The 20,762-nt window shown below is 51.7% G+C and overlaps 2 protein-coding genes across 2 annotated transcripts; both read left to right on the forward strand.

Moving 5' to 3' along the window:
* The first annotated feature begins 11,483 nt into the window (after nucleotides 1–11,483).
* Nucleotides 11,484–12,487, forward strand: LOC126018860 (interferon-induced transmembrane protein 1-like). Its single transcript, XM_049780953.1, has 2 exons — nucleotides 11,484–11,816; nucleotides 12,266–12,487. The coding sequence occupies exons 1-2, from the start codon at nucleotides 11,580–11,582 to the stop codon at nucleotides 12,455–12,457; spliced, it is 429 nt and encodes a 142-aa protein (XP_049636910.1). The 5' UTR covers nucleotides 11,484–11,579; the 3' UTR covers nucleotides 12,458–12,487.
* A 1,828-nt stretch (nucleotides 12,488–14,315) lies between these two features.
* On the forward strand, nucleotides 14,316–16,636 carry LOC126018840 (interferon-induced transmembrane protein 1-like). Its single transcript, XM_049780935.1, has 3 exons — nucleotides 14,316–14,501; nucleotides 16,020–16,225; nucleotides 16,573–16,636. The coding sequence occupies exons 1-3, from the start codon at nucleotides 14,316–14,318 to the stop codon at nucleotides 16,634–16,636; spliced, it is 456 nt and encodes a 151-aa protein (XP_049636892.1).
* The last annotated feature ends 4,126 nt before the right edge of the window (nucleotides 16,637–20,762 follow it).

Below are 20,762 nucleotides of genomic sequence, written 5' to 3' on the forward strand. Positions count from 1 at the left end.
AGCAGAAAGCTGGCCATCTCAGGAGGAGAGGGCAGGCCAAGCTCCACCCTGCTGAAGCCACACTTGCTGCCTCCATCACCCAGAATCATGATTTTACCGGTGGCCCTGCCTCACCACCCCCTATGATTCCCTTCGTGGACATCATCTGACCAAACAACAGGGCTTTTTGGAGCAAGTGTAGGCACGATCCCCCAATATTTTTCTTCTTTTAGGAGATGTAGCAGCTGAAGTATCAGTAATAGTTCTTTAAATTTTCAACAACTTCATTAGTTTGTAGCTGTCATCCCTCTAGGACCAATTTAACAGAATGGATAGCTAATAATAGCTTTCTAAACTTTTTGCATTGCATTAATGACTTCATTGGAGATATAATAATTTTCATAAATATGCTTGCTACTGCACCCCCCCCCCATTTTATTAAAAAAAATACTTTCTGGGACCCGAGTGGCAGTACAGCAGTAGAGAGTTTGCCTTGTAAGCAGCTGACCCAGGGCAGACTCCGGTTTGATCCCCGGCATCCCAGATGATCCGAGCCAGGAGCGATTTCTGAGTGCAGAGTCAGGAGTAACCTCTGAGTAGTAGTGGGTGTGGCCCCCCAAAAAATCTTTCTTCTCTTCCTCTTTCTTTTTATTTTTTGGTTTTTGGGTCACACCCGGCTGCACTCAGAGGTTACTCCTGGCTCTTTGCTCAGAAATTGCTCCTGGCAGGCTCAGGGGACCATATGGGATGCTGGGAATCATACTGGAGTCTGTCCAGGGTTGGCCACATGCAAGGCAAACACCCTACCACTATGCTATCACTCCAGCCCCTTTTTCTTTTCTTTTCTTTTGTAATAATAACTTTGCTCTCATCTATCTGAAAAAAATGTATTATGTTCAGCTATGTCAACTGTGTGGTCATTTTCTTTAAATGAAGTAAAAATAAATTTCCCAAGATTTAAAATTCAGATGCAGCAAAAGAAAAGGTGGATAAGGGTGGGAGTAGGCCCTCAGCACTGCCAGGGTATCCCCACATAAAAGAGCATAAATCTACTGCAGGCCTTAACTTGCAAGCACAATAAACAAAGTCAAAGTGTAGCTGCCAGACTGGGAGAAAACATTCAGATCTTATGCCAATATGCCACAGCTGACTAAGGCATCGGGGAATCTTAAAAGTTGAAGAAGAGGTGGACTGGAGTGGTAGCACAGTGGTAAGGAGTTTGCTTTGCATCCTGCCGACTCTGGACAGACTTGGGTTCTGTCCCTTGCATCCCATATAGCCTCCTGAGCCTGCCAGGAGAGATTTCTGAGCACAGAACCAGGAGGAACCCCTGAGTGCTGCTGGGTGTAGCCCAAAACTAAAATAATAACAACAATAACAACAAAATAAAACAAAGCCCCTTTCTTCACTGTGTCCCCTGCTCCTGCTGAAATTCTTTCTCCCAGGGCCGGCTGTGGACCCAAGGTCCTGCGCTGGACTGAAGAATCAACTTCCCTTTGCTGCAAGGTGCAATTCCTCCTTCAGCCTGAGCTCATGCTGAGCAGAACGAGGGAGTTTTCCTGCGGCCCATGCCTGCCTCCTGGGGCTGGTGGGAAAGGGGTGCTCATGGCTCATGGGTGCTCAGAGCTGACTCTCCAGTCCTGATCCTACTAGCACTTACAGAGTGGCAGAGGTTAAGTGGAGGTAGAACAGAAACACAAGCACTGATTCCTTGGGATTGTCCTTGCACAGCCCGGCTCCCAGCGTGGTGAGCATGAGGTCAAGCATGGATCACTGTTCCTGGGTTTCTTTTTTGGGGGGGTTTGTTTTGTTTTTGTTGTTTGGACCACACAGGTAGTGCTCAGGGGATCCTCCTGGCTCTGCACTCAGAAATCACTCCTGGCAGGCTCCGGGGGACCATGTGGGATGCTGGGGATTGAATCAAGGTCCGTCCCAGGTCGGTGTGTGCAAAGGAAACACCCTACCACTATCGGTTTCTCAGAGTACAAGTTCCTTTTTGTTTTTCAGGTTTTCTTTGTTTTGTTTTTGTCTTTAGGCTACACCTCATGGCACTCCAGGGTTACTTCTGGCTCTGCGCCCAGAAAATACTTTTCTTTTTTTTGGTTTTTGGGCCACACCCGGCGGTGCTCAGGGGTTCCTCCTGGCTGCCTGCTCAGAAATAGCTCCTGGCAGGCACGGGGGACCCTATGGGACACCGAGATTGGAACCAACCACCTTTGGTCCTGGATCGGCTGCTTGCAGGGCAAATGCCGCTGTGCTATCTCTCCGGGCCCCAGAAAATACTCTTGGCAGAGGCTGGAGCTGTTTGCCTTGCACACAACTTACCCAAATGGCCCCCTGAGCCTGTCAGAAGTCATTTCTGAGCACAGAGCCAGGAGTAACACTGAGCTTTGTCAGGTCCCCCAAAAAGAAAATAAATTTTGTCCCCCCCAAATAAATAAATAAATAAATAAATAAAAGAAATTACTCTTGGGGCCGGGCGGTGGCGCTAAAGGTAAGGTGCCTGCCTTGCCTGCGCTAACCTTGGACGGACCGCGGTTCGATCCCCCGGTGTCCCATATGGTCCCCCAAGCCAGGAGCAACTTCTGAGCACATAGCCAGGAGTAACCCCTGAGCGTTACTGGGTGTGGCCCAAAAACCAAAAAAAAAAAAAAAGAAATTACTCCTGGCAAGGGCCAGACCCATTTGCCTTGCACAACACCGACCGACCCAGATTCAATCTTTCATATGATTCTTAAGAACCCACCAATATGGGAGCCGGAGCAATAGCACAGCAGTAAGGCGTTTGTCTTGCATGCGGTCAACACAGGACGGACCCCGGTTCAAATCCTGGCATCCCATATAGGCCCCTGAGGTTGCCAGGAGCGAATTCTGAGCGCAGAACCAGGAGTTATCCCTAAGTACCAATGGATATGACCCTCCCCCCAAAAAAAAAACCCCACCAATATAATAGCACAGCAGGGAGAGCATTTGCCCGGCACGTGGCTGACCTGGGTTCGATTCCCGGCATCCTAACGGGTCCCTCAAGCCTGCCAGGAGTGCTTCCTGAGCACAGCCAGTAGTAATTCCTGAGTCACCGGGTGTGGCCCCAAAACCAAAAAATACTATCAAGCCAAAAAGATGAGGGCTGCAGCGGCTGATGCCACCGAAGGGAAGGCCCAAGGCTTCCCAGTTACACCCCAGAGCCCATCTCTACCACGAAAAGGGCGCACGTGGGTATGTGAAAGGTCCGTGTGAGCAACACACACCCACAAAAGTTCATTAAACAAAGAAGGGGGAGTGTAGGCAGCAGAGGCTGGGCAGGAGGGTTTGCTGTGGTGCCAGGCTGGCTTCCGGACCCGGGCGCTTCCTGTGGCAGCTGCAAGCTGACGTTTACGGTTTACTGTGTGCTGGGAACAGGGATGGCCAATGACCCACAGTGGCTGTCGCCTTTGGGGAACTTGCGGTCATGTCATCCCTCCCTGGCACCTGTCTCCTGGTCTGGTGCTTGCTTCAAAACTCACAGCTCTGCCCTTTGGGTCTTTCTCTTGGCCTCCAAGCGGGGCCTCTTTCCAGCTCTCCTCAGCATCCAGCTCGGCATCCACGGACATCTGGACTGAATAATGACTGTTCTTGGCTCTGGGACCAGAGAAGCGTCATGGAGACTGCTGACAAAGACACGTCGCCTCTTTCTGAACAGGACAGATACCGCCCAAACACTATTGCTGGGCTCACCAGTCTTGGGTGTCTACAAGATTCTATCGGGGCAGGGAACAGGTTGCATATTCCAGAGGGTGGGCAGCGCCAAGATGGAGAGTAAAGTCCTTCATGGCAGTCGCTGAGACACAGGACCAGGGCCAAGGCCTTGGGGGGAAAGAGCTGAGCCAGCAGCTTGGCCTGTCTGGAGAGAACCTACCTTCTACTCTCCTGCCCTGCTTCTCCACCAGCTCCGGGCTGCTCCCTGAACCTCCCTGTCTCTTCTTCCTCTTAAAAGGTTCCCATGTAGGAGGGCTGGAGAGATAGCACGGAAGCAGGGTGTTTGCCTTGCATGCAGAAGGATGGTGGTTCAAATCCTGGCAGCCCATATGGTCCCCTGAGTCTGCCAGGAGCAATTTCTGAGTGTAAAGCCAGGAGTAACATCTGAGTGCTGCCGGGTGTGACCCAAAACCAAAAAAAAAAAAAAAAAAAAAGGTTCCCGGGGCAGACGCGGTGGCGCTAGAGGTAATGTATCTGCCTTGCTAGCGCTAGCCTAGGACGGACCACGGTTCCATCCCCCGGCGTCCCATATGGTTCCCCAAGCCAGGAGCGACTTCTGAGTGCATAGTCAGGAGTAACCCCTGAGTGTCACCGGGTGTGGCCCAAAATAACAAAAAAAAAAAAAAAAAAAAAAAAGGTTCCCATGTGGGGCTCCGGCGACAGCACAGCTGGGAGGTCCCAACCCAGATTCTATATCAGCATCCTATGTGGTTCCCTGAGCACAGCCTGGAATGAAAGTTCTGAGTACTGCTGGATGTGGCCCAAAATTGGGGGAGATAAAATGAGTGAGGATTTTATTTTATTTTGGCAATACTTGCTTAAGGATTACTCCTGGTTCTGTGCTCAGGGACCACTCCTGGCACGCTTAGGGGACCATAGGGGGTGCCAAGGATCAAACTCAAGATGGTTGCATGCAAGGCGAGTCCCCTCCCCGCTGTGCTGTCTCTCCAGCCCCTGGATGAGAATTTTAAAGATCTGTTAGAAGACATAAGCCCACAGATTTTTTAAGCCTGAATCCTTATAAATCAGAATGCTTATAAAGGGACTGGGGCAATAGCACAGTGGTAGGGCACTTGCCTTGCACATGGCTTACCAAGAATGGTCCCGGGTTTGATTCCCGGCATCCCATATGGTCTCCCAAGCCTGCCAGGAGCAATTTCTAAGCTCAGAGCCAGGAGTAACCCCTGTGCGCTGCTGGGTGTGGCAGCCCCAAAAAGAATTCTTATAAATAAGATCTTTATAAATAAGGACAGAGGCAGCAGCCCAGAGACACAGATCAGCCTCTTTCTCTCCAACGCTGCTACCAAGGCAGTGGCTAGGCACATCGAGGACCCAGGATCTTGCTCTCTGCAGGAAAGGAAAGTTGGTCCTAGACCTTCCCCAGGCCTTCCCAGTACATCATCTTTCTCTTAGTAAATAACTTAGGGAAAAGAGAAGTGAAAGTTAAAAGAGGTTTTAATATTGATATTCTGAGGAAGGGGAGGGGAAGGGAGAGAGAAACGGATGTGCTGAGAAAACAAGTTCAGATCCAGCACACAAAAAATATAAAGGTAAACTCTCCATGACATTGAGACCAAAGGCATCTTCAAGGAGGAAACACACTCTTCAAACATGTGGAAGCAGAAATAAACAGATGGGACTGTATTAAGCTGAGAAGCTTCTGCAACTCAAAGGAAATAGTGCCTAAGATACAAAAGCCACCGACAGAATGGGAGAAACTATTCACTCAATACCTATCAGACAAGGAGCTAATATCTAAGATATACAAGGTACTGACAGAACTTAACAAGAAAAAAAGTTCGAACCCCATCAAAAAATGGGAAGAAGTGAACAGACGTTTCCTCAAAAAAGAAATAGAGATGGCCAAAGGACAATTGAAAAAAAAAATGCTCACGAGATCGGCAAGCAGCCGATCCAGGACCTAAGGTGGTTGGTTCGAATCCCAGCATTCCATATGATCCCTCATGCCCGCCAGAAGCTATTTCTGAGCAGATAGCCAGGAGTAACCGCTGAGTACAGTCGGATATGGCCCCAAAAAAGTGCTTCACATCACTCATCATCAGGGAGATGCAAATCAAAATAACAACAAGGTGTTATCTCATGCCACAGAAACTGGCACAGATCACAAAGAATAAGCACAATTGGTACTGGTGGAGATGTGGGGAGAAAGGAACTCTTATTCATTGCTGGTGAAAATGTTGTCTAATTCAGCTTTTCTAAACAACAATATGGATATTTAAAAAACAACTGGAAATTGGGGCCAAAGGGATAGCATAGCGGCAGGGTGTTTGGCATATATGCGACCAACCCTGACGGACCCGAGTTTGAGCCGGGTTCAATCCCTGGCATCTCATATGGCCAGCAGAGCCTGCCAGGAGCAATTTTTGAGCACAGAGCCAGGAGTGACCTCTGTGCACCGCCAGGTATGGCCCAAAAACCAAAAAAATAAAATCCCTGGAAATTGAACCCCCATATTATCCAGCTATACCACTTCTATAGATATACCCTAGGAACAAAAGCACAAGACAAAAGTGCCTTCTGCATGCCTATGTTCATTGCAGCGCTATTTACAATAGCCAGACTCTGGAAACAACCCAGATGCCCCAAAACAGATGAGTGGCTAGAGAAACTGTCGTACGTCTACACAATGGAATACTCTGCAGCCGTCAGGAACAATGAAGTCATGACATTTTCCTATATTATCATGGATGGTTATGGAATATATTATGCTGAGTGAAATAAGTCAGAGGGAGAGAGATACACAGAATAGTCACACTCATTTGTGAGATTTAAGAAAAATAAGACAGTATGGTAATAATGCCCAGAGACAATAGAGATGGGGGCCGGAAGGACTGACCAACGTTATGCAGCTTACCACAAAGAGTGGTGAGTGCAGTTAGAGAAATAACTACACTGACAACTGTCTTAACAATGGTAGTGAGAGAAATAGAATGCCTGTCTCAAATACAGGCAGGGGTGGGAGAGGAGAGAGATGGGGTGGCATTGATGATGTTGCACTGGTGAAGGGGAATGTCCTTTCTTATTACAGAAACTCAACTACAAACATGTTTGTAATCATGGTGCTTAAATAAAGATATTATTTTTTAAGAGAGAGAGAGAACAAGGAGTTCTAAAGCAGAGAGCGCCCAAGACACAGCCCAGTTTGAAAGTAGGAAAGACCACGTGTAGGGAGGGAACTGCGAGTGACAGGTGCTGGCACCCAGGACCCAGGGGACACACCGGTGAACCTCCTTAGTTCCAAGCTGGCTTCTGTGGGGTTTCCCCCCACATGTCCCCTGGGCCTCTCTCCCCAGGTGAGAGTCCTGTCTCTAGGGCGGTTGCCAGGGGGAAGGGCTGGGGGAGCTGAGGGTCTCCTTTGACATTCCTTCCGGGCCTTTCTCTGAGAGGAGCCTGTTGCTAGGGTGGTTGTCAGGGAGAGGTTGGTGGGGGGAGCTGATGGCCTTTGACCTTCCTCTCCTGGCCTTTGTTCCTGGGGAGCTGCTCTTGGTAGGGGGTGTCCAGACTCCCTGGGCCTGTAGTGGCCCAGCTGAAGGTCTTGACAGGCCTTGGCCACTGAGCACAGAGGGTCCTGCAGTATGTTTAGTATCTTAAGGTCTGTGACAAAGTCACTCCCTCAAGCCCCCTCTCTGGGTTTTAGTACATCCCAGGAACTTTTGGGCGGAGGAATGGGGTGACAGTGCTCAGCGGTTAGTCCTGGCTCTGCACTCAGGATTTAGTCCTAGTGAACTTGGGGGAGGCCATCTGGGGTGCTGGCATTGAACCCAGGTCTGCCACGTGCAAGACGAACCTGCCATAATGTCGTTCTGCCCTTCCAAGACCATTGAAGACACCCCAAGAACTCATTGATATGGGAGGGGGCTTCTACCAGCTGGGGGGCTGCATTGATGCTGGGGTAAGAGTGTCTGAGAGCTGGCAGGGGTCTGGTCACCGCCTGGTGGAGCTGGGTTAACACCTTCGAGCAGCTTCTGGTCACAGTCCAGGGACTCCGTGTGCTGATGAGGTGGGGAGCCTCGTGTCGGGGAACAACAGCTGTGGGTGCACGGAAGCTAGGGAGGCTGAGTCCTGGGGTGTCTTTTCAGGAGCTGCCCAAGGCCGGGGCTGGCGTTTAGTAGATCCCACTGGTCAGCAGCGTTCCCGGCAGGCCTGAGTGTCTGTCTGCAGCTCTGCCCTGGCTGCTGAGTGCAAATGTGAGGGGGCAGGTGGGGGCTTCTCCCCAAAGGCACAGGGCAAGGAGGAGCTTTCGCTTTCCCAGGCCCCAGGCCCTCAGGTTGAAGCAGGCAGGCAGGTAGGAAAGGCCTCCCCAACCCCTCCAGGCCGATGATTCCTTCTAGAGAAGGAATCAAACCAAGTGACAGGATTGGAAACAGGATTGTCTTTGGCGAGTCTCACCTGACACCACTGCTGGCCCAGAGAGCCTGGACCCCTAGCGGGAGAAATTCCAGCAGGAACAAAGGCCAGGAGAGACCTTCTCAACCCCCTGGCAACCACCCTAGCAACAGGGTTCAGGCCCAGGTAGGAAGGCCCCGGAGGGGCCAGTGGTGAGAAACCCTGTGAGGGTCAACTTGGAACTAAGGGAATGTGAATAAAACTTGGAATAAAAGTCAACTTGGGGAGCCGGAGAAGTGGTGCTAGAGGTAAGGTGTCTGCCTTGCAAGCGCTAGCCAAGGAAGGACCTCGGTTGGATCCCCCGGCGTCCCATATGGTCCCCCCAAGCTGGGGCAATTTCTGAGCGCTTAGTCAGGAGTAACCCCTGAGCATCAAACAGGTGTGGCCCAAAAACAACAACAACAACAAAAAGTCAACTTGGAACAATGCACAGGTGTCCCTCAGCTGAGGGACAGTCAGTGCTGTGCACAGTGATGTCTGGGCCAGGGTGCTCACATGTCCTCTTTTGAGACTAGCCTCACTCTCTCCCTTCACTCTCTCTTACTTTCACTCTTATCCTCTCCCTCCCCTTCTTCAGGACCTTCAAAGCAAACCCTTTTTTGTTTTATTTCACAGCTGGTCTCCTCCTGAAATTCTTTCCTGTGAGGGAAGGTGACAGACTGGAAGGAAAGGCCCGGGCTTGCTTCCTGGCCAGAGTCTTCCATCTCCCCAGCAGCCTTTTCTGGGGTGACCAGGGAGACAAAGTAGCAGATTCCCTTCACCTAAGTCACAATGGAAACCCCACCAGCATCATGGTTTGGGGGGGTATGTTAGGGGCCATGTCACAACAAGCTTTGACAAAAACTAAGACCTAAACCAATTAAGAAACATGGGAGCTGGAGAGATAGTAGAGCAATATGGAGGGACCTGGTTTGATTCCCGGCATCCCAGATGATCCCCCAGCCTGCCAGGGGCGATTTCTGAGTGCAGAGCCAGGAGTAACCCCTGAGAGCTACTGGGTGTGGCCCCAAAACCAATCAAGCAATAGTTTTTTTTTTTTTTTAAGGAAATAAGGAACATGATAAAAACAGATGCAGTAAGGCTGGAGGAGCACTGGGGACCACGAAGCAGGTGTCAGTGGTTGAAGAGACATCCCACCGGACTCTCCTCTGCACCTAGTGGAAGTGAGAAGGGGGGGCAGAGAGATGGCTCAAGAGTTAGGCTGCTTCAGTCGGCTGGGCGTCCACTCTCTCCCAGGATAAAAACATCAAGAAGGATGTTGAAATGCCTGTTTCCCACTGAGGGAAAAAACCACATTGGAACACATGCTTCTGAGGGACAACTGGGGGGGGGTGGGATGAGAAGGACCCGTGTCCATGGGTAGTCTGTCCAGTCTGGTCTAGCAGGGTGGGGGATGCATGTGACACCCACAGGGGTCCCTGGATGACTACTATACAGTGGGCAGGAGAGAGGCAGCAGCCCTGAGAAGGGAATCAGCCTCTTTCTCTCTCTACCTCTGCTGGGAAGAGGGAGGCCTGTGACTCACTCTGAAAAGGAAAGCAAAGACGGTCCTAGACCAGGCCCCATCCTTTTGGGTCAGTCATCTTCCCTCACAGAAAGGGATTCCAGGAGGGGACAAGCAGTGGGCAAAAACGGGTTTTCTTTGGCAGTCCTGAAGAAAGGGAGGGAGAGGATAAGAGAAAACAAAGAAACGCTACTTCTCCAAAGGCTACAGAGCTCAGCCTGAAGTAGGAAAACCAACATCTCAGGAGGGAGATGCTGGCGACAGGTGCTGGCACCTTGGACTCAGGTGACACATGGGTGCATCTCCTTAGTTCAAGAGGGACTTGCAAAGGTTTCTCTTGAGTCTTTCTCCCCATAAGAATCCTGTTGCTAGGGTGGTTGCCAGCAGGAAGGGCTGGGTTAGTTTAGTTGATGGTCTTTTTGACCTTCTTTCCAAGCCTTTGTTCCTGCTGGGGTTTCTCTGAGTTGGTCCAGAGGGTTCTGCCCACTATGAGCCTGTCATGGCTCCAGGTGAGTCTCTTTTGCTTTTGTTTTTGTTTTTGTGGGCCACACCTGACAATGCTCAGGCTTTATTCTTCTTGACTCTATGGGATGTCGGGGATTGAACCAGCCTGTTATGTGCAGGGCAAACATGCTACCGCTGTGCTATCGGTCCGGCTGGACTGCCAGCCTGACTGATCAACTCTGATGCAACTCCTCCAAATCCTGTCTCTTGGTTTTATTCAATCTCAAAAATTTATTGTACTGTTTGCCCTTTCCTACCAGCCTGCCCACTTCATATGGACTTCACCCAGCACCTAACAGATGCCCCAAGTATCCAGCAGCCAAGCAGCAGACACTGAAAACAGTGTTGTAAAAGGAGTAAAAGCAGACAGTGTCCGAGTTGAAAGATGAGACCACACAACTAGAGTAAAGCAGAACAAAACTGACCAGTCAGGGTTATCTGTAAAAGGAAACTAACCCAGCCTAAGGCCACGAACAGGATTATATAGGGAGGTTCCAGCTTTCTGATGATCTTTAAAATAATTGGCTGTTGGGCTACAGTGATAGCACAGCAGTGGGCATTTGCTTGCATTCAGCCAACCCGGGAGGGACTGGGTTCTATTCTGGCATTCCATGCAGTCCCCCAGCCTGCCAAAGGTAATTTCTGAGTGCGGAGCCAGGAGTAACACCCTGAGCACCGACTGGTGTGGCCCACAAGCCAATCAATTAATCAATCAATGAAGTTTTAAAAAAATAAAATGATTGGCTGTTGTCAAGGGGTATCTTCCTACTGCTTCCTTATACCCTTCCCCTGATAGACTGCCGGGTATAGCCAGGAAGCTTGGGGTAGTGTTAATGAAAATGAACCTGAGGAAACCTAGCATGTGGCTTATACCATGTGGTCCTTACAAAATGGCATTGCTTTTTGTTCAGAACCCAGGACCCAACACACAGCAGTGTTGGGGTTAACTATACACATGTTAGTGTCAGGGACCCTGGAACCCTGGGACACACAGGTGGTTTGAGACCCAGGATGTCCCCGTAGGCCAGCCCAGCCCAGCGGGGACATCAGGACCAGAGATGCACCACAGAGAATAGGGTGGGACCAGTTGGGCTGGGCACTGAGGGCCCCCCTGGCAGAAAGGAGACTCTGCAGCAACTCTGGGCCAGGTCCCCCAGGCTGTGGAGGCTCCAACTCCCCAGGAAGAGAGGATTCAGCTGGGACCCTCCAGGAAACTGTCCCGGCCAGGCCAGCCACGCCCAAACCCTGGGAAATCTGAGAGCTGAGTCAGGCCTCCTCCCGCCTCCAGGAGCCCATCCCCAAACCCCAAACCGGAAAAAGCAACCCTGGGGAAATCGAAACCAGTGAAGGACTGAAGCCCGTGAAGGACTCAACACCCGCCCAGCTAGGCCGGACTGGAAAGGGGAAAACTGCAGACCGGTCCAGATCACATCCCAGGACTCGGCCTGCCATGAACCGCGCACCCCAATTCGTCTCTGCGGGCAGCCCCCCCAGCTATGTCATGCTCAAGGAGGAGCCGGAGATGGCAGAGCAGGGGCTGCCCCTGGGCCCGGTGCAGGTGACCTCCACCGTGGTCAACATGCAGCCCGAGGTCTCGGTGCCCGACCACATCGTGTGGTCCCTCTTCAACGCCCTCTTCATGAACTTCTGCTGCCTGGGCTTCGCGGCCTTCGCCTACTCCGTGAAGGTGAGCGGGGCAGGGGGAGTGGGCATGGGGGAGTGCCTAGAGTGGGGCCAGAGAGGACTGATTGGGTGATTGTGAATCCCTGGTGACTCAGAACAAGCAGCATGAGAGCGAATGCATGAGTAGATTAAGCACGTGTGTGTGTGTGTGTGTGTGTGTGTGTGTGTGTCTGTGTCTGTGTCGGTGTGTGTGTGTCTGTGTCTGTGTCTGTGTGTGTCTGTGTCTGTGTGAGCACTGAGGGGGCCTTTGTCCTGTGAGCACAGGTCAGGCCATGCAACAGGCAGAGGGAGGGGAGGGCGCCTGGTCCCTCCCCAGGGGCTGAGAGTTCTGGGCAGAGACTGGCCAGAGGGAAGCTGCAGGCCTGCCTGCTCGGGCTGCAGGGGTGAAGGGGCCGAGCAGAGCCCCTGGATCAGCGGGAGGGACCTGCCTCAGCCCCTCCCCTCTCCTCCCAGTCTAGGGACAGGAAGATGGTGGGTGACATGATCGGAGCCCGGAGCTACGCCTCCACCGCCAAGTGCCTGAACATCAGCGCCCTGATCCTGGGCCTCTTCCTCAACATCGCGGTCATCGTTGCCATGGTGTTTGCCTGCTCCATCTTGTACCAAGCTTACTACCAAAATAACCACGGTGATGGAGGCTTCTAGAAGGACCCTGTCTTCCGGTGCACGACACCCCCCCCCAACCAAACTCAGCAGCGTGAACTGGGCCTGCCCCAACTTCACCCCCATCAGCAGCTCCTGCAGACAAACCCTCAGCATCATGTCAATAAAGATTCTGGCTGTGGCACTGTGGTGGTCCCTGAGGTGGCTTACTTGTACCCCTTCCCACAAGGACCCCCCTCCCTGTCCCTGAGGTGGGGCTGAGGTCAGGCCTGGTTGTGTTGCCTTGAGAGACAAACTCACCAGTGAAGGAGGTTCTGGGGACTTATGTGAGTGCGGAGGACAGAGGAGCTGGAGGGAGCCAGTCCTGCTCCCCACGTGGTCACGGGACTCTGCTGGGCTCTGGGCTAGTAAGAGTGAGCCTGAGCTCCTGCTGGTGTCATTCTTGAGCTGCATTTGTTCACGAGGCAGCCCAAAGCGACCTGGAAGCACATGTCCGCAGAGCCTGGAATGATCCGTGGACGCCGGTGGGAGCGAGCACGTGTTCTTGTGGGAAACACGGGGACCAAATCCTACCCAGGTTTTCAGGCCGGCGCCTCACCTCATGGAAAATAATTCCAGGGTCCAGTGCAACAGCATAGAAAGTTGGGTGCTTCCTTGCATGTGTCTGACCTGGGGTCCAGTCCCGGAATCCCATTTTGTCCCTAGAGCTACCAGGAGTGATCCCTGGCCGAGTCGACCATGGCGCTACCCCAAAAAACAGCACAGAAAGAACTTCCAGAGACAATAGTGCTTAAAACAAGCTCATTGGGGAAGGAGGGAGGGTGGGAGGGAGGGAAGGCTGCATGCTCAGGTGTGAATGGTGGATCCTCCCACCTGGAAAAAGGTAGTGCAGGCCCCATCAGAGAGTGCAGGTGGCTCCCCAGAACCAGAACAGGAACTGCACCCTAAACTAAGAAAGTCGCCATCTCGGGCACATGCCATCATGCAAGGCCGACCTCAGGAGGGGACACAGGTCAAAACCCCATTGCTGCCGGGTCCTACTCACTCTCCAAGCCACTGCCCGTTGATTTCCAAGGGGCAGGCTCGGAGCACTGACACTCTCTGACACTGTTGGGCCCATGTGGCCCTGGGCCTCTCTTCTCTGCATCTTCCTTGGCCCTGGTGTGCAGCTCCGGGTCTCAGGGCTGCCGAGATGGGTCTTGGGACTCAGAGATCTCCAGACCTTAAGTGGTTCAGGTCCGAGGGTTTTCCCCAACCCCACACATGTCCTGCCTGGCTTCCTGCCTGCACTCCTGTCAGGAGCAGCCTCTGGACCATGGTCCCAGGTCTGAGGGACAGAGTGGTCAGTGGGAACAGACAATAAAACTGAGCCTGAGGGGATACCTGAGAGGAAGGGCGATGCCTCCCTTCACGGGTGGCCCACAGGGAGCCGCTGACCATGCCCACCAGGTGTGTCCCAGCCCTGGACCCTTGGGCACTGGGTGGGACCCTCGATTACAAGGTGGACATGGGTGGGCAGCTGAGCCGTTTTCACCCAAAGCTCATTCTGGGGATTTTATGGGGCAAGACTCAAACAAAGATCACAGGAATCTTCCAACAAATCCTCAATGAGGAGGGGTCAGCTGAGACGAACCCCCCCATGTCTGGGCAGCAACTGCCCCAAGACTGAGCTCTAGCTGGCCTTGGACGATGGGCATGTCCTCTGTGCCAGCTCCTGGTGATGCCCAGTGAGTTGAATGTGGAGACTCTGGGCAGGAGACAGAGACCTCCTGAGAATGGAAAGTCACTGAGAGGAGGAGCTAGACCCACGCACACCCTGTCTGAGCGGCCCAGGTCAGCCAGGAGCCCACTTCCCCACAGAGTCTCTCTTCTGCAGCAGCTCTTGCTCCCCACAAGCAGGATGGCCCATGAAAAGCACAAGGACACAATGCAGTTGCCGCCTCAGGGCCTTGCTCCTGTGACTTCCACCATCATCGAGGTGCAGCCTGAGGTCTCGGTGCCCGACCACATTATCTGGTCCATGTTCAACTCCCTCTTCATGAACTTCTGCTGCTTGGGCTTCATGGCTTTCGCCTACTCCGTGAAGGTGAGTGGGGCTGTGATGTCACCCAGAGAGCAGGCGGGGTTGTACGGGTGCAGTTGTCTGTATGGCCACGAGTGTGGGAGCCTGAGTTGTGTGTGTGTGTGTGTGTGACTGAAACAGGTTGTGTGTGAGTGTGCGTGAGTTTGTAAGGGAGTGTGAGCGGTTGTGTGTGAGTGAATGAGGGAGTATGGTGGCTTTGTGAATGTGTCCGTGAGCAGTGTGTGAGTACATCACTTCATATGGGTGTGTATCTTCATATGTGAACCTGTGTGCCAGTGTACGTGTGTGTATGTGTGTGTGTGTGTGTCTGTGTGTCTGTGTGTCTGTGTGCATGTGATGCTAGTCGGGTTGCTGGGTTAGGTTGGATGTACTGGGTGGGACAGAGGTGTCAGCCCAGAGTAGGGGAGAAGGGACCTGCCTCTCTCTCGCTTCAACTCTGCCAACCTGGGACGTGACTGGGGACATGTAGGAATGTGAGTCTTGCTCTGTGCAGGAAAGTAAGTCGTTTCCAGACCTTCCCGGCCTTCCATGTTCTCTGAGAAAAGAGCTTTAGGGGGCTGGAGAGATAGCACAGTGATAGGGCATTTGTCTTGGATGCAGCAGACCCAGGACAGCTGGTGGTTCGAACCCCAGCATCCCATATGGTTTCCCAAGCCTGCCAGGAGCGATTTCTGAGCACAGAGCCAGGAGTAACCCCTGAGCGCCGCTGGGTGTGATCCAAAAACAAACAAACAAATATATGTCCTATTTGGAGATTCTGAGGAAGGAGCATGAGAGGATAAAAGAGAGGAGAGAGAAAAAGAGAGACAGAAACATGCTCAGAAGAGTGCAGACTTCTCCTAAGGCAGAGAGAGAGCCAGGACACAGTCTAGCATGAGAGTAGCAAAGTCCACATCTCAGGAGGAAGATTCGGGCGACAGGTCCTGGCATCAGGGACCCAGGAGACACGTGTGAACCTCCTCAGTTCCAAGCTGGCTTCTGTGGGGTTTGCCCCATCTGTTGCTAGGGCGGATGCCAGAGGGAAGGGCCAATGAAGCTGAGGTCCCGTCTGGTCGTCCTTCCTGGCCTTTGTTCCTCCTGGAGCTTCTCTAGGGCTGGTCCAGCCTTCTCTGGGCCTGCACCAAGCCAGGGAAAGCGTTTGTCTGAAGGAGAGACTCCTTCAGATCCCATCTCTGGTTTTAGAGTATCCCAAGAACTATTAAACTATTATTGCGTCCCAAGAACCCGTTGTTTTGGGAGGGTGCATGCTTCCCTACATGCCTGTTTCTGTGTGTGTGTGTGTGTGTGTGTGTGCACATGTGTGTGAGCACTGAGGCGTCCTCTGTTCTGTGAGCACAGGTGACACTGCGTGACAGGCAGAGGGAGGAGAGTCTGGTCCCTCCCAGGGGCTGAGAGTCCTGAGCAGAGATTGGCCAAAAGGAGGCAGCAGGCAGTGTCCTGCTCAGGCTGCAGGGGTGAAGGAGGCTGAGCAGAGTCCCTGAGTCAGCAGGACCTGCCACAGCCCCTCACCTCTTCTCCCAGTCTAGGGACAGGAAGGTGGTGGGTGACACAATTGGAGCCCAGAACTACGCATCCATCGCTAGGTCCCTGAACATTAGTGCCCTGATCCTGGGCCTCCTCTTCAACATTGCAGTCATCATTGCGGTGGTATATGCCAGCAAAGCCTTGTACCAAATTTACTATCAAATTATGCAGTCTTCGAGGCTTCTAGAAGGACCTGTCTTCTGGTGCACTCCCCCACAAATCCAACAGTGTGGACTGGGCCTGTCCCAACTTCACCCCCTCAGCAGCTCCTGCATCCTGTCAATAAAATTCTGGCTGTGACACTGTGGTGGTCCCTGGTGTGAATGTACCCCTCCCTGCAAGGACCCATCTCCCTGTCCCTGAAGGTCAGGCCTGGTTGTGTCGCCTTGAGAGACACAATCTCACCGGTGAAGGAGGTTCCAGGGCCTTATGTGAGTGGAGGACAGAGGAGCTGGAGGGAGCCAGTCCTGCTCCCCACACGGTCACAAAGCCATGCTGGGCTCTGGGCGGGTAAGAGTGAGCCTGAGCTCCTGCTGGTGTCATCTTCAAGCTGCCTTGTCCACGAGGCAGCCCAGAGCGACCTGGAAGCCACATGTCCGCAGAGCCTGGAATGATCTCGGGTGGGAGCGAGCACGTGCTCTGTGGGAAACAGGGGCACCAAATCCTCCTTGGGATTTTGGGATCTGTAGCTATTTGGCATCACTGGTGGGCAAACTGCCACACTGGGCCAAGATCTGAAGCTGGGGCGCAGGATTAGTTCAATGTTAATGTTCGTTTATGACAGGTGGGGATGGGATAATTATAAATGAGCACAGACCATAGGAAGACAAGAACGCCATGTATGGGGAGAGGGAGAAGTGAAAGCTCAGTGAGTCTTGCCCAACTGGCAGGTGGCGGGTTTCAGACATGCAGTGTTTCATGTCAGCTGATGCTGCCGAAGGGAAAGCAGGATGTGAGGCCTGCTGTGGCTTTCAGCAAGGCTCTCTCCTGTCTTCACCCAAGGCCACATCTTCCCCTTTTTTGTTACTTATGGGTAGAGCTGGACAAAGCCTTTTAAGTAGCAAAGTGGGGAGAAGAAGTTCAGATCTAGGGATTGTGAAGTGTGCATCATTACATGGGTCCTTTCCCTTAAGTGGGTTTTAAATCTTGCACAGCCTCCTTAATGATTCAGCGAGCTTTCCCAGTAATTTTCCAGAGGCTGAAGTGACAGCACAACGGTAGACTGTTGGTCTTGCATACGGCTGACCAGGATGGACCCTGATTCGATTCCTGGCATTTCCTATGGTCCCCTGAGCCTGCCAAGAGTGCTTTCTGAGTGCAGAGCCAGGAGTAACTCCTGAACCCTGCTGCCAGGTGTGGCCCAAAACCCAACACCCCCCCCCCCAAAAAAAACCATCTCATAAAAATAAAATAATAATTTTTGAAAATTCTTTTTTTTTTGGGGGGGGGTCACACCTGGCAGCGCTCAGGGGTTCCCCCTGGCTCTATGCTCAGAAATCACTCCTAGCAGGCTCGGGGGACCATATGGGATGCCGGGATTCAAACCACTGACCTTCTGCATGCAAGGCAAACACTTTACCTCAATGCTATCTCTCCGGCCCCCTAATTTTTGCACATTCTTAATAACTCAGGTTCCCATAAGGAATCCAGATTTGGTGAATAGCTGTGGGATTGTTCTGCTTGAGGTGGAACATGACAAGGTGTCTAAAAAGGGTCAATCCTTCATTCCCGTTGCTCGATGTCTGCACATAGGTGTCTGTTCATGTCCAGAGATTGCTGAAGCCAATTTGGGCCATTATCCCATGTCCATCTGGAGGAGATGGATATCTTCCTGGCTTTAGCTGCCTTTGGGCCAGTGCAGGTTTGGGTCTCTAGAATTGGGCTCAGGCCAGACCTTTCCCAGAGCCTGCCACATCTCCCGCTTATTATTTACAAAGCCGAAACATGATGGTATTCGAGTAGGGACTCATATTGTTGGATGGTAAATTGGTGAGTCATAAAACGGAGCATCACTCTTAAAATGTTAAGTGATAACTGTTAAATGATAACAATGATAATCCTGTTAAACTGATAACAGGCCTGGGGCTAGCACAAGCAGGAAACAAATGACTGTAAGGGGTGAGAGCAGGAAATATCCCCAGGGGTAGGGACAGCCTTCTCAAAAAGGGGCCTGAGTAATCTAGATATCAGTGCTGGAGTTTGTGCCTTTTCTCCTGGCCTTGTTCATGACTCCAGACTCGTCACATAATAAATCACAACACTGTGTGGGTATCCCTCCCCCAACTCATCTATCCCACCTGAATGATCAGAACTGCCCACACCTGGAATGGGCAGATAGAGGAGTCTGCAGGGGGGAAAGAAGGGGCTAAGAAGGAGAGTTAGAGAGAGAAGCGGGGAGAGCCACCATCATTAGAGCTACAGCATCAGATTCAGCATCAGCAGCTCAGTATCATCAAAGAAGCAGCAGCAGGAACATCACCAAAGGGAGTTGGTCAGCCTGGAAGCCAGTGAGGAAGCCTGGAAGAAGCGGCTGGAAGGGAGACACAGGCCGAGAGAGCCCAGGAGGAGTGGAGAAGCAGCTGCTAGGAAAAGGCTTAGTATTAGAGGCCTTGTGAGGAGGTGTACATGGCGGTAGGGACTGTGAACTAAAGCTGGCTGACTCCCGGAACTTCATCTGACTGCTTTGGGAATCTCTCCGCCCTCACCCTGCAACCTTCAGACCCACCAGACCATAGGGGCTGTGGGAGCTGAGTCAAGCCCAGTAAGGCCTTACCATCCCCCTACCAACAATAGGACTCATTAATTTATATTAAGACAGCACACTGCTCCCCAAGAACAGGTAGGTCCCCCACTCGCTTATCTGTGGTTCTTAAGTCCATGGCAAGGGAGGTGATCTGTCTTTGGAGGGCTGCCATGGTGGAGATGGAGGCGTTGGTAAGTTCCTGGAGCTGCAGCACGAAGTCTAGTGTAGTGATGGTGCCAGAGCTCCTCCAGCTAGCCCCACTGAAGTCACAAGGCTGGCCTCAAGAAGGAATGGCAGAAAGACGGCAGAAAGCATGGTGGTGGCAGAATGATAGTGCTGTTGGTGAGGGAGCAGCCAGGACAGTTAGACTGGAGCCACAGGTGTGAATTGAGGCCTGAGTGCATCAAGGTAGCACGTCTTAGGGGCAACATAGAATCACATCAGAGGGGGCCGGAGAGATAGCATGGAGGTAAGGCGTTTGCCTTTCATGCAGAAGGTCATCGGTTCGAATCCCGGCATCCCATATGGTCCCCCGTGCCTGCCAGGAGCGATTTCTGAGCATGGAGCCAGGAGTGGCCCCTGAGCACTGCCGGGTGTGACCCAAAAACCACAAAAAAAAAAAAAAGAATCACATCAGAAACAGATCTTGGGGGGTGGTCTGAGGTAGAGCTTCCCCATAGAAGGATCCACCAAGGTGCTGGGTTGCTTGAAGGGGGAGGAGTTGAGAGGAGGCCGGAAGCCTCAAGGAGGGACACAGACAGAGGGTTGGCTGATGAGGCACAGAGAAAGCAATCTTGAGCTTCAGAGATATTGGCAATTATGGAATTGAAGGGCATATCGCAAGTACTTTGGCCAAGAAGAGAAGTGTCGTGGGGTGGAGAAAGCTTCGCCTAGGTCTGCTATGCTCAACCTCCTTCATAAGATGGGCCACTCTTCTTCTTCTTCTTTTTTTTTTTTTTTTTTTTTTTTTTTGGTTTTTGGGTCACACCCGGCGGTGCTCAGTGGTTACTCCTGGCTGTCTGCTCAGAAATAGCTCCTGGCAGGCGCGGGGGACCATATGGGACACCAGGATTTGAACCAACCACCTATGGTCCTGGATTGGCTGCTTGCAAGGCAAACGCCGCTGTGCTATCTCTCCATGGGCCACTCTTCTTATAGTCTCTGTGTCCCAGGGATCTAGGACCTGTATACTTGAGTGAATATTTACCATCACAAGGTATCATCTCATGCCACAGAGACTGGCATATATCACAAAGAATAAAAACAATCAGTACTGGCAAGGATGTGGGGAGAGAGGAACTCTCATTCACTGCTGATGGGAATGCCGTCTAGTCCAGCCTTTATGGAAAGCGATATGGAGATTCCTCAAAAGACTGGAAATTGAGCTCCCATATGATCCAGCTATAACACTCCTAGGGATATACCCGAGAAACAAAAAAACACAATACAAAGATGCCTTCCTCATTATATTCACTGCAGCTCTATTTACAATAGCCAGAATCTGGAAACAACCCAAATGCCTGACAACAGGTCAGTGGCTAAAGAAACTGTGGTACATATACCCTATGGAATACTATGCAGCTGTTAAAAATAAAGTCATGAAATTTTCCTATACATGGATGGACATGGAAACTATTATATTGAGTGAAATAAGGCAGAGGGACAGAGACACAGCATAGTCTCACTCATCTGTGGGATTTAAGAAAAATCAAAGTATGGTAATAATATGCAGAGACAATAAAGATGAGGGCTGGAAGGACCAGTTCATGGTATGAAGCTTATCACAGAGCAGTGAGTTCAGTTAGGGAAATAGCTAAACCAACAATTTTCATGACCATGGTAGTGAGTGAGAGAAGTAGAATGCCTGTCTCGAATACAAGCAGGAGGTAGGGGAGGAGAAAAACAGGAGTCACTGGGGTGGGAAGATTGTACTGGTAATGGGGGGTGTTAGTTTTTATAACTGAAACCCAACTACAAACAGGATTGTAATTATGATG

The sequence above is a fragment of the Suncus etruscus genome, chromosome 9 (genome assembly GCF_024139225.1).
Source record: "Suncus etruscus isolate mSunEtr1 chromosome 9, mSunEtr1.pri.cur, whole genome shotgun sequence".
Lineage (NCBI taxonomy): Eukaryota > Metazoa > Chordata > Mammalia > Eulipotyphla > Soricidae > Suncus > Suncus etruscus.

Coding starts and splice junctions, on each gene's coding strand:
- LOC126018860 (XM_049780953.1), top strand. CDS start 11,580: ATGAACCGCGCACCCCAATTCGTCTCTGCGGGCAGCCCCCCCAGCTAT. Junction 11,817..12,265: donor CCTTCGCCTACTCCGTGAAG/GTGAGCGGGGCA, acceptor CTCTCCTCCCAG/TCTAGGGACAGGAAGATGGT.
- LOC126018840 (XM_049780935.1), top strand. CDS start 14,316: ATGGCCCATGAAAAGCACAAGGACACAATGCAGTTGCCGCCTCAGGGC. Junction 14,502..16,019: donor CTTTCGCCTACTCCGTGAAG/GTGAGTGGGGCT, acceptor CTCTTCTCCCAG/TCTAGGGACAGGAAGGTGGT. Junction 16,226..16,572: donor CTAGAAGGACCTGTCTTCTG/GTGCACTCCCCC, acceptor GTCATCTTCAAG/CTGCCTTGTCCACGAGGCAG.